The following is a 13,359-nucleotide window of genomic DNA, read 5'->3' as shown; positions in this document are numbered from 1 at the left end:
GTGTTTTCAGTAAATACACAATCTCAAGGTTCATAGTGTGATAAACTATCCTGCAACATTACTCTGACTACCTGCCATGTTCTACCATTTGGCTTGGATGCTCTTTCCTCTTAACTTTGACATAAGTGACATGACAAGCCTGGTAGACCCCAACTTCTTAAAGTTTGAGTTGTGACATTATAGTCTACAACAGTAAGAGGTTTCTGGGCACACCATTACTGAAAGGCAAGTTAAAATCAAATGTTGAATTAATTTGAGATGTTTCTGTGTTACATGACTTCCCTGCCTTCTTGCAATATCTAAGATACAACTCACAGACCACATGAATAAGGAAGACAAGTGTGGGTGCTTTGGCCCTTCTTAGAAAGAGTAACAAAATACTCATGGGAACAAATATGGAGACAAAGCATGGGACAGAAACTGAAGGAGGGGCCATCTGGAGACCTTTCCACCTGGGTATCCATCCCATGTGCAGTCACCAAAGGTAGACACTGATGTGGATGCCAGGAAGTGCATGCTGACAGGAACCTGATATAGCTGTCTTCTTAAAGGTCTGCCAGAGCCTGACATATACAGAGGCAGATGCTCACAGCTAACTATTGAACTGATCATGGGGTTCCCAATGGAGGAGTTAGAGAGAAGACTGAAGGAGCTGAAAGGGTTTTTGGGGCCCCATGGGGAGAGCAACAATACCAACCAACCAGAGCTCCCAGGGTCTAAACTACCAGCCTGGGAGCACATAGGGAGGAACCTATGACTTAAGCTGTATATGTAGGGGAGGACGGCCTTGTCGGGCATAGGTGGGAGAGGAGGTCCTTGGTCCAGTGAAGGCTGGATGCCCCAGTGTGGGGGAATTTGAGGTGGGGAGGAGAGGGAAGGAAGGGGGAGGGGGAGGGGGAGGGGGGAGGGGGAAGGGAGAGAGAGAATAAGCACACAGAGGAGCTCTGACACAGAATTTCAGAGACAAGGACCACCTGACCAGAGAAGGAAGAGTAAACTTTGGAATGACTGACTGCCTCTGTTTCCATTGAGTAGGCTGTTAATCAGTTGTCTCCTCAGATCACAGGCTTTCTAAATAACGTCACTGAAGCGTAATGAGTCAATTCCTGTCCTCTACTCAGTGATGTTTGCTGTGAAGGGTCACAGGAACTCTGCATTTGGGTGACAGTATCACAAAACTTATTTTCACCTTTGATATTTAAGCTACAGCATGGTCTGCAAAACTGAAACCTTTATTCTGTGAATCTTGACAAGAAAAACTTGTAGATTAATCATAGATGAAAATAGACGAGGGCTGGGAGATGGCTCAGTGGTTAAGAGCATTTGTGTAGCTCATGAGACAATACTCCCAGCACCCCTGTCAGGAGGCCTCTCTGTACCTCCAGCTTCCAGGGATCAGATATATTCTGGCCTCTGAAGGAACACAAACATATGTGGCACAAGGACACATGCAGAGCCTGTGGGGGCATTAGTATATTTTAAAAACAGAGGTCACATAGTGAACCCCCCATGTTGGCATTAGTAGTAGCTTTACATTTATTTATTTATTTATTTATTTATTTATTGTGCATGTGTATACGTCAGAGGATAATTCTTATGAGTAGGTTCTCGCCTTCTACTTAGTGAGCTAGGGTCTCTTTTTTTTTTTTGTGAACAGGTTACTTACTACATGCTAGCCCTCCTGTTTCCATCTTCCATTTCAGGAGGTCTGGCTTGCACAGCAAGTCATCTCCCTCCCTTTCCTTTCTTCATCTTTTCTTTTGTGGCAAATTCTCATGTGGCACTGGCTGGTCCCAGACTTGCTAGGTAGCCGATGTCAGCTTTGAACTCCTGATCTCTCTGCCTCCGTCTCCTAAGTGCTAGATCACAGACCTGTTTCTTCAAGGTGGCTTTGATTATTTCTGAAGCTTAGCGATTACATATAGAAGTTGATTTTACTACTTTGTTTCTTTGTGTGTGCTTGCTAGGAATCAAACACAGGGCATCTCGGATGCTCAGCTGCTCTAATGCTTAATTTTTTATGTTTGAAAAAATTTCACAATAGTTTCTTGTTTAGATTTAAAACATGGCTAATCTTACGCTTTCCTCCTCCCTTAAAACAACAAATTTAAGAAAGTTGGGTGCAGCTAATAAGACTGCCTTTTGCTTCTTTTTCTGAAAGACGGAACTCATTCCAAGATCTTGGTAGAGCAAGCTCCTTGGAACAGACACAGAATGGCAGTGACAGTACAAAGGCACCAACACAAGTACAGGGAAGATTTATTTTTCTTTTTTGCTTTTGAGCTCTGTCCCAGGACCAATCCCATTTCTACAAGGAAATCAAATCGAAATCCTCTGTAGAAGCCACCATAGAGTCGCCGGCCCTCAGCTGATTCGCGGAGGCGACGTCTGGAGAGGAAAGTTCCGTCCGCCCCACCTAGCAGAGGCAGGGCGCGACGTCAGCACGTCGGTCCTCACGTCCAGTTGGGAGAATACTGACCCGAGCGCCCAAGCTGGCTCTGACCGCTTTCGGAGCCGGGAGCCGAGGCCACTGCGGCTGCGCAGGCATGCCGGGGGCGGGGCTTCGGGGCTGAGCGGCCCTTGAGGAGCGGCTGCCGGAGGGCCGGGTAAATCCGGAGAGGCCGGAATGATTAGCCGAGGGGCTGCTCCGCCCCTGGCTCCTCCCGCCTCGCGTCGGCGCTGCCCCGCCTCCGCCTCCCGCCCGCTCGGGGTGACACGGGGCTTCGCCGCGGGCAGGGCGGAGGGCAGCAAGTTTGCCCGCGGCGGGGTGGCGGCGGCCGGCCTGTGAGCGCGGTGAGGGAACGCCGAGGTCGGGCGGAGGCTGCCGCCGGGCGGGAGGGCCCGGACGACCGAGGCGCAGGGCTGCAGCCTGAGGGGCGGCGGCGGCGGCGGGCGAGGGGGCGCGGCCGGCCCGGGCGGCTCTGGCTGCGGCCGGTTGGCGTGGGTCCCGGGTCTGGGTCCCAGAGCGCTCGGGGCCGCGCTTCTGAAGTTGATTGGCACGCCCGACGTTTGTCTCTCTTGTTCTTTACGGGGACGCGGGGAGGAAATGGAAAGGTCCCCGGACCGCTGCGGGGCGGGGGCTGGGGGCTCCCCCGGGAGGTGGTCCTTGCCGCCGTGTGCGAGCCCCTTTCTTCTTGGGTGGAGAGGTGGAGGCCAGGTAGGCAGGGTGACTTTCAGTGTTTGGATGGTTAAAACAAACAAACCAGGAATTCCTCGGGCCCTCCCCCCACGCCCTGCCCTGCAACGCAGCAAACATTCCCAGCAACTTTTAAGAAGCAGGCGAGAAATCTCAGACATTTGTTGTGTTTGATCTGTGCTCCTGGTTAAGGGAAAACGTGAGTAGGGAGACGTGTTCCTTCCCATCTATCGCAGTTTTGGTTGTGAATCTCCTGGAAGATTTTAGTATTTTATGTTGATCGTTAGTCGTATGCTAAATAGGAGTTTCTGGAATCACATTAAAAATTTATCCCTCTGAATGGGATAAGCAAGGCAGACAGATATCTGGATTTTTTTTTTTTTTTCAAATCTGGCTTTAAAAAACTTCGGATATTTTTGTATTTCACAGACGTACTTAACGAGGCCAGTTACCACTGATGAAGAAGTGTTGGACTGAAATTAACCTTTATTGACCTGAGACAGTCTATTTGTTCTACGTATTTTTTGTTTATCCCACCGCTTTGAGCTTTACTGTAACGGCTGAGAAACTTGGAAAATAAAATAACATGATGTGGTCTTGAACCTTCTTTTGAGGAAATATTAAAAGTGCCTGAGTGAAAAGCCAGAATGGCAGCCAGAGAGAGGCTGTTTGAACTTTGGATGCTTTATTGTACAAAGGTAATTTGCTTTCCTTTTTATTTCTGTACTTAAAATTACTTGATTATAAAATTTTGTGTCCAGCATTATGACCTTAATGTGTAGTGTGTTTGTTCATATTAATAATCCTGATGTGGTGGTGCATACCTTTAGTCCCAGAGCAGAGTCCTAGAACTCGAGAGGTAGGAGCAGGTGGGGTTATGTGAGTTCGAGTCCATCCTAGTCAACATAAGAGATTTCCAGGACAGCGGGGTCTGCATAGAGAGACCCTATCTCAAAACAAAATCCCAAACAACTCCCCCTATCCTGAATTTCAAAAAATAAAAAATAAAAGAGAAGTAAATAAATTAATATAAAAAAACCACTTAAGAGATCTTGTATTTCCCATATTTTTTTCAGATTTGAGTACATTGACAATATTGGCCTACTATTAAAAACTTACAATGTTTTCTTTGATATATCTTCAATGATCTCAAAATTATATAGGTAGATTGTACCTTTAAAAGGAAAATAACACTTTTTTTTTGTTTTTAAAGATTTATTTACTTTTATGTATGTGAGTACACTGTAGCTATCTTCAGACACACCAGAAGAGGGCATCAGATCTCATTACAGATGGTTGTGAGCCACCAAGTGGTTGCTGGGAATTGAACTCAGGACTTCTGGAAGAGCAGTCAGTGCTCTTAACCACTGAGCCATCTCTCCAGCCTGGAAAATAACACTCTTATTGTGTTATGTGGGGATATGTGGGGCCCACATGAGTGCCGTGGTACTTTTATAGAGGTCAGGGACCATGTTGTGGATTTGTTCGTCCCTCTCCACATTTATAGGTTCCTAGAATTGAATTTAGGTCAGTAGGATTGTGTGGCAGGTGCTTTACCAATTGAGCCATCTTACCTGCTCCAAATATTTTATTTTTATGCTATGTTTTTCTTCCCTTAATTAGGGGTAAAGATAGTTTTGTTTGGACATTAAAGTTTTTTTCATCAATTTTTAAAATTATTTTTGAAGGTTATTGATTGAGGCGGTTATTATGGGATTAACATTATGTTAGCACATACTAGCATTATCTCATTTGATACTAACTAGAGTCTGGTGAGGTGGATATTGTAATTATCTTTTTATTCGTGAGAACTGGTGTAGGTGTGAGTTTGGAATTCAGAAGTATCTGATTCAGGTCTCATCTATTTAACCATTTTGCCATTTAGAAATCAATTTCTTTGACTTCCTTCATGTGAATTTTTGCTTACTAAGCTTGATTTTAGGCCATTGAGAAGGGTGTTCCTTAAAGGGTGTTTCTCAAGTGAGGAACTGTGTTAGTACTTTGAAGATATGGCAATGGTCAGAGAACCATTCATTCCCAGTCTACTGGTTAATTTAGGTCTGTGTGGTTATGTTCTCAGATCACAGCCTGTAGTTCTGCATTATATATTCAGGTTTGTTTTTGAAATATAATTTCAGCTAATTAAACAGCAATTTATCCTGTAAGAAGTCATCTAATTTTCACTGTAATTTTTCTTAACTTCCTGGTCCTATGCGCGCTCGGACACATACACACACACACACACACACACATACACATAATACAAATGTTCACAAATACCATACAAATGTGTATGTATATATATACATATATATACACACACACAAATGTTCACAAATACAGTACAAATGTGTGTGTGTGTATATATATATATATATATATACATATATATACACACACAATACAAATGTTTCATACCTTGAAATGTTAGTATAAAAATTTAAAATAGCTTTTAGGCTTATGTAATTCTCAGAAATATCTTTTTAAAAAGAAATAACCCTTCTAATAAAAAAGGAATCTATTTCATCTAGTCACTGTTGAAAATAGTCACTAATATGTTAGTCAAAAGTTAAAATGAAATTTTAGTATGAATGTCCAATAATTTGAAAGTGACTTGTCAAAAAAAATATTAGACTTACTAATTTTCACCATTTTCAAAATGAGAAATGGTAAATGAGATTACATTATTTTACTAATTATGTATTTTTTTAAGGTTGATTAAATGATAGTATGTATTTGAAAAGGTAGTATGTTATTGATACACACTCATTTTTTGAAATTTATCTTACTGAATATAAACATAAATTATTTTGTCATGAATTCTTTTTTCTTCCTTCCCTCCCTCCCTCTCTTTTTTTGTGGTACTGGGGATAGAATTCAGGGCCTTGAGTATGACAGGCAAGTGCTATGTCCCCAAGCTACATTCAACCCCTACTGTCAAATTTTGAAGCCTCCTTTCTTGGACAGAAAGATAAATCTAATTTTTGTGATTAAAATTAAACCATGTTTGCTTTTAAGATTTAATTTTGTGTTGTTTCAAAAAGTAGTTGTTTAAAATGTGATTTTTTTTTTTTTTTAAACCACTATCAGTTCATGGATAATACATTTGTTAGTAACTTGTACACCTGGATCAGGTAGCTACCAAGTGCACAGTCACAGTGGAAGCTCACCTCATAGCTGCTGAGGATGCTAATGCATCACTAGTCTTCGGACTTCCTAGCCACTGTGCTTCTGCTCCTTCTCTAGCTGTCAGTCCCTCAAAACGTGACTTCCCCACCAACACCCGTCACAGTTTAAGGCCTTTTTGCTTTATGTTTTATACTTTTGACAAGTTTTCATACAATTTGAAAACTTGTTGCATCTTATAAAGATGTCTTCTACAGCTGAGTTCTGAGAGCTTCTTAGACTTGTGACTTGTAATTGCGAGGTCCAGTTTTGGCTCTCCTATTTTCTTCTGTGACCCTGAGCAAGACTTACCTTTTCTTGTGTCTGATTTTCATTTGCTAAGTAATATTATATGTTTAGGGAGGATGTTTATTAAACTCACCAAGTGTTGTTTAGATTTTTTTTTTGTTTTTTTGTTTGTTTTATTTTTAGAGACATAGTTTCTCTGTATAGACCATGCTGACCTTGAACTCTAGAAGAGGGCCTTGAATCCTCTGGAACTGGAACTATAAACAGTTGTGTGCTGGGGATTGAGACTGGGTCCTCTGGAAGAGCAACCGGTGCTCTTAGTGCTCTTAATCATCGAGCTTTCTCTTTAGCTTTGTTTTGCTTTTCATAATGCGAATTATTATATAAACTCTTTTAGTTCTCTTTCTTAAAACTTTTTTATAGAAATTTCCAGTATGCATGAAGTTGGTAAGACACAGTAAACCTTTTATTTGTCACTCAGTTCAGCAGTGATCAGTGTATACATTAGTGCTTCTATAATCTTCCATGTTTCCTATCTCTACTGAATGTTTTTAAATGAACTTCCACACATTTTGAATTTTGCCTATAGATATTTAAAAGTATATCTCTAAAATATACTATAAAATATATATCTGATATCTGTAAGATGCCTTAAAAACTATCAACAACAGGTGCTGGAGAGATAGCTCAGTGGTTGAGAGCACTGACTGTTCTTCCAAAGAACCAAGGATCAAATCCTACCATCCATGTGGCAGCTCACAACTGTCTGTAACTCCAAGATCTGACAACTTCACACAGACATGCATGCAGGCAAAACACCAATGCACATAAAATGGAAGTGAATTATTTTAAAAAAAAAGAAAAATATCACAATAGAATAATTCTTTAAATTCTAAAAGATGTATTTAATGTATTTAATTTCATGATTGTATTTTCTCAGTGCACAATTAAATATTTAAACAAATGATATGTACTATATTTTATTGAAAGAATATGTGACACCTTATAGATTCCCCTTTACCATGCTTTTCTTTGCTGTTTGTTTGTAGTAGAAAACAGTTTTTGACCTTAGAGTTTTCTACAATCTGGATTTTGCTACTGGATCTCCTAAAGTTTTAAAAAATTGCTTCTCTTTGGGTTTAGGTGCCTGTGACCTGGCAAGTATAAAACCTTTACTCAGGTTCTAGTTTGGTTATGGAAGGCTATAATAATTTATACATGTAGTGGTTACCTGTTTTATGAGGATTTCGAGTTATTGAAATGTTCTAGCACTTTTTGTTAGAGAAGTGGCCTTTCATCATTTATTGATGATAGTTCCTTAAAAGAAAGTCATGTTGCATAAATGTTTGATTCTTTTTGTCAGTTTGCAGAACAATGACTTGATTAACAGAATGACCAGTTTTTCTGGAGTACCAAGTTTATTTTTCATGATTAAAATTAAAGTGTTTACCATTTTGCTGTCTTACTTGATTTTTTTGAGTACACAAAACATTGTATACATACCTGGTTACAGAAGAAATCTTTGAAGATTATGAAGGTCTGTTTTTCTGTCAGTGAAGTTAAGACATCTTTCATATTTGCCACAGTGCTAAACTGACTTTGGGACAGGTATTTTAGTGTGTTGTCAGTAGGTCATTCTTGTAATGTTTTGACGGTGCCACTGAATAGTTGGAGAATTTAGTAAATGCACCCTTGATTTATGCTTCTTTGTAGAAGGAATGCTGTGGACAATAATATGAATAAGTAGAAGTACTTACTCATCTGAGTTCAGTTGCAAGACTAACACTAGAGATGAAAGTCTTCTGAGTAGAAGTTTCTATTTTAGCAGATGGAGCCTCACACATTAAATTGAACATTTGGTAAAACACTTGGTAATTTTTTTCTTCTTAGTAGTTTTTTTTTTTTCTTAAATTAACAAGTAATTATGGAGTGTGCTCTAATTTTTAATACATGTGTGCATGGAATAATCAAGGCAGGCTGATATCTGTCTGTCTGTCTATATCTATCTCCTCTCACATAATTACTTTCTGGTGTGCAGTTTGTTTCGTTACCAAATAATTCAGGCCTTTTTTTTTTTTTTTTTTTTTTTTTTTTTTTTACATTGTCCTTATGGGATTAGGGTTTAATTGCATTGTTAGAAATATGACTGTCCATAATGGACTATTTGTTAATTTTATATAGTAGTCATTATATAGGAAGGATGGAAAGAAGGAACACTATCCTGTTCTCTGAAGATTGTTAAAGTAGTTGATATGACCACTGAATCAAGTTACATGTATTCTGAACTTAAGAGCTTTCAAATAGTCATCCCCACCCAGGGTCAAGGATTTGATCGACAGTGCATTACATTTTGTATTGCTCTTAAAAGTTAAACATTAAATTTGGACAGCTCTAATCTAGTATCTGATTTTAGTTCATTAGTTAGCAACTGCTTCTATGGATATATTTAAGAGTAGACAGTCAAATGATAACTGTTTAGTATCTTCTGACATTTCTTTGCTTAATCTTAAGACAGAAACAAAAGAGGCAAGTTTTATATAACTATATATCAGTTTAAGTATTAAGCATCTTTTGGGAATTTATGTATTTGTGCCTTCTCTTTCCAACTACTGCCCTTTCCTTTCCTAGGATCTATCTATCTATCTTTCTTTCTTTCTTTCTTTCTTTCTTTCTTTCTTTCTTTCTTTCCTCCTCTCTTTCTAAAACCTTTTTTAGTGTTGCTGATTGAACCTTGGGCTTTGCAGACACATCTCTACTGCTGAGCTGTAGCCTCAGCACTTTTACTTTTTAGTTTTTGCAATAGTGTCTTACCAAGTTGCCCAGTGTGGTCTTGAACTCATTCTGTAGCTTAGGCAGGTCCTGAACTTTGACCTCTTTATGTCTGAACCTCCTAAATAGGTTACAGATGTGCATTATCAGGCCTGACTAAGATGTATTTCAACCAGACATCTCTGTATGTGGCAGCTAGTTGCTAGGATATGTAGAGGAGAAATTGAGCAGCTAAAATTCTTTAGTAAGATTTAAGTTTATTTTGGGGTAGGAGAGATAGCTCAGTGGTTCAGAGGGGCTGCTTTTCAGGAGATCCAGTGTGATTCCCAGCATCATATGACAGCTCACAAATGTCTGTTACTCCAGTCCTAAGATATCCAGTGGCCTTTTCTGGCCTTCCTGGCCACAGACATACACAGAGGCAAACCACTCAAACATAAAATGTTTAAATGCATTTTTGTTCTTACTGATACAGATTATCACAAAGTGATAGGAAGGTGACATTTTGAAATGTACAGTGTAGGTTGAAAGGCAGGGTTCATTAGTTATTTTAGACAGGGTCTCAATCCCAGGCTGTCATAGAATTCTTTAAAAAATTTTTTTTTCTGGGCAAAAACATCCTTGCTTTATTTCTTTAAGTTTTTGGTCATGTTTTAGCAATATTAAAAGTTGATACTGTACCATACATTCTTTTTTAAAAAATTCTTTCTTTTTCTTTTATTGGATCTTTTTTTATTTACATTTTAAAATTAGATTTATTTTATGTATGAGTGCTTTGGCTATATGCACGTATGCATACTAAGTATGTGCTTGGTGCTGTGGAAGTTGGAAGATGTTATTGGATTCCCTGGAACTGGAGGTATGAATGGTTGTGACTAATCATTTAGGTTCTGGGAATTGACAGATTCTACAAACCAGTAAGTGCTCCAGCCCGGCTAAAACTCTTGATATTCCTGCCTCATCCTCCCAAGCGCCGGTTGTTCTGTCTTTTTCTGTTATTGTTGAGTTCAGATTACATTGAAAAAATTGAGTGGACCTAGTAGAAATTAGTGGATCCAAAATGTAGTTCCAGTTTTTCTTTTCATCTTAAGGACCTCAAATTGGGGCATCTGGTTCTTTACATTTATTTCTGTTTCCTCACCTCAAATGGAAGAAATAAAGAGAATTTTATTTACCTCTCAAAATTGTTCAGGAAAAAATGAGTTTATTTACAAGTACATTAAAAGTAAGAAAATGCAGTTCTTAGTATTTTGTATCAAAATTTTCACTGGCTTTTATGTATTTACAATCAAGGGCAGTTTTTCTCTTTTTGGTGGTAATGAAACTGACCTAATAAAATATTTTAATTTTTAATCTTAATTGTCAAAAGATTGGCATTCAAGCATAGTCGTTAGTTATCTTGAATAATCATGTGAATTTTTACTTTCCCCAACTTAAAACCAAGTTTGTTTTGGACCTTGGTGATGCTCCATTTCCTGCTGTTGCTTTTTGTCCTTCTAAATCTGGAATATGACTAAAAAAGATAGTTTTGCAGTGAGCTCACAGTAAAGTTCCTTTTCAGAATAAAAGTTTTGCTTTTATTTAGTCATGTTTTATTTAGATAAAAAAATCTTGTGCCTCTTTTATACAGATTTTGTAAAATTGTACTGATGGCTTCCAATTTCATTTTTATTTATTTTTTGACAGTAAGAGATGAATATTTTATTTTCAGTAGATCTGAAGGTTTGTCTTTAGGAAATTAATATTACCTATATGGTTTGGTTTCTGTTTATCATGCAATACTCTGAAACAAAAGCTAAGGTGGCATAAAAATTATTTTATTGTTGGGCTGGGCATGATACATGCCTTTAATCTGTGCATTCAGAATGCAGAAGCAGGTAGATCTCTGAGTTAAAGACCAGTGTGGTCTGCATGGAGAGTTTCAGGCTTCCCTGGCTATATAGAGAAACCCTGTCTTAATCACTTTTTTTTTTTGGTTATTTTTTGATTATCTAAATTTGCCTGGTAGTTGGTAGTGGATGTAGCACTTAGTCTTTGTAGCATTATGCTTAGTTGCAGAAGGGTCTGAAGAGTAACCAAATTTTGGGAACTGATACTTTGGCAGGTCATTTACAAACTTAGCTAGTATAAGATCACTGGGTTTCCAGGTAAGCATTCTGAGTTGTCAGTTTTTGAGGGATATTCAAGTACTTTGTATGTAGATAGGGAGTTCAAAAGGGAGGTCTGTGTTAAATATTTGAGAGTTACATTGGAAATTACTGGTATATAAGAAAAAGAGGGTAAAAATCTGGAAGCCCCAGACTTAACAAACTTTTATGTAGGATTAGAGAGGAGAAGTCCAATGTTTCCATTTCTTAAACATGTAAGATGCATGTTAAGGAGTTTGAATGGGAGAAGTAGGAGTATTGGTTCTTCAGAAAGTAGACTGGTGTTATGAAGCAGGGAGTAGTCCAGGAGAATGCAGCAAAACTCTTTAGGAAAGCGTTTGTAAGCCAGGGTGTGGTGGTGCACATATGTACTTCCAGTACTCAGGAGGCTGAGACAGGAGAATTTTGAGTTCCAGAACAAAACAAAAAGCTAGGGCTGAGGAGCTCAGTGGCTAAAGTGCTTGTTTAAAAGTGTTAAGAGCTAGAGTTCTGATGTGAACAGATACCAGCTGCAGTCGTGCACATCTGTAATCCTAGTTTAGCCTACAGTGAGATAGGAGTTGGAGACAGGAGAATCTCTAGAAGCTGTGGACCAGCTAGTCTGAGTGTGCTCAGTGGTGAACAAGAGACCCTGCCTCAAATGAGGTAACACCCAGAGTTATCATCTGAACTTTTATGTGGATGCTTAGGCACACGCATACATTCTCTGTGTGTCTGTCTGTGTGTGTGTCTGTCTCTGTCTGTCTCTGTCTGTCTGTCTGTCTGTCTGTCTGTCTCTCTCTCTCTCTCTCTCTCTCTCTCTCTCTCTGGATAATCCCCCAAACTTTGTGGTGTATTTTTCAAAGGTTATTGGTAGCATCAGTAAAAGCAGTCAGAAAGAATGATAATGAAAGATGTTAAAAATAAAAGTTATTTGGTTATATTAGGGATTGAATCCAGGCCCTCATGCATGCTAAGCAGGTGCAGTGTTATTGAGCTATAAACTACTTATCTTCCCTATTTTAATTTACTTTTTTTATTATTAAATTTAGACTTGAATTTGTTACCATGCTTTTATCATGTAAAAAGGTTTCCTCTCAATTGTGTGTGTAAGTCAAACTGGTCAAGAATATTGGTTCTTGGCAGGACAACACTTTGTCATCTAGAACATTGTAACAGTTTCAGATTTCTGAAATATATCTGTAATTCTAGAGAATTAAACATGTATATATGTATAACACAAGAAACTTACTATTCCATGACTTGAATAATTATAAACATTTCCATAACAATACTGTTTACAAGAAAGGGAGCCCTACTATGATTAAAGTAGCTTACAAGTTAGTATGAATAACACATACTTTAAAGGTTCTTACATGTAAGTTAGACATCCCAGAAACCAACTTGTGACAGCTCCTTGAAACTGCAATTTTAGAGATAAAGTTTTTGTGTTTGTTTGTGTGTTTGTTTGAGACAGGGTTTCTCTGGGTAGCCTTGGCTGGTAAAACTCACTCTACACCAGGCTGGCCTTGAACTCAAGATCTTCTTGTGTCTGCCTCCTGAGTGCTGCCATTGAAGGTGTGCATCACCACTGTCCAGCTAGCATGTTGATTTGCCCTTAGAACAGTTTCCTTTACTGTAAAATTATAGGGCAAGTTTACTCCCAGCTATAGGGAGCAGGGAGTGGTGGCTCTTAACCAAGCAAAGGCAGGTAGATCTCCCAAATTCAAGGCCAATCTTGTCTACATAGAGAGTTATAGGTTAGTCAGAGCTTCATAGACTGATTTAAAAAGCCAAAAACAAATCACAAACCCTCCAAAACCAAAACTACCATTAAAAAACTTTTACTGGGGACTGGAGAGATGGCTCAGCAGATAAGAGCACCCAGAGGGCCTGGTGGCGGTGGTGCACGCC

General features: G+C 39.0%; 1 protein-coding gene across 4 annotated transcripts in view; it reads left to right on the top strand.

Moving 5' to 3' along the window:
• The first annotated feature begins 2,508 nt into the window (after positions 1-2,508).
• Nbeal1 (neurobeachin like 1) overlaps positions 2,509-13,359 on the top strand; it is a 150,752-nt gene continuing 139,901 nt past the window's right edge. For 2 of the 4 annotated variants that reach the window (XM_076931828.1, XM_034498971.2), the window contains exons 1-2: positions 2,509-2,793; positions 3,566-3,834. In XM_076931828.1, coding sequence (XP_076787943.1) covers positions 3,784-3,834 — 51 coding nt within the window. In that variant the 5' untranslated portion in view covers positions 2,509-2,793; positions 3,566-3,783. Of the gene's footprint in view, positions 2,794-2,814; positions 3,336-3,565; positions 3,835-13,359 lie in introns of those variants that run through there. The other 2 variants (XM_076931826.1, XM_076931827.1) reach the window with 2 other exon arrangements.

This window comes from Arvicanthis niloticus, chromosome 3, assembly GCF_011762505.2.
Source record: "Arvicanthis niloticus isolate mArvNil1 chromosome 3, mArvNil1.pat.X, whole genome shotgun sequence".
In the NCBI taxonomy this organism is placed as follows: Eukaryota; Metazoa; Chordata; class Mammalia; order Rodentia; family Muridae; genus Arvicanthis; species Arvicanthis niloticus.
The sequence above is the reverse complement of the archived record's forward strand: the minus strand, read 5'-3'. Positions and strand labels throughout refer to the sequence as shown.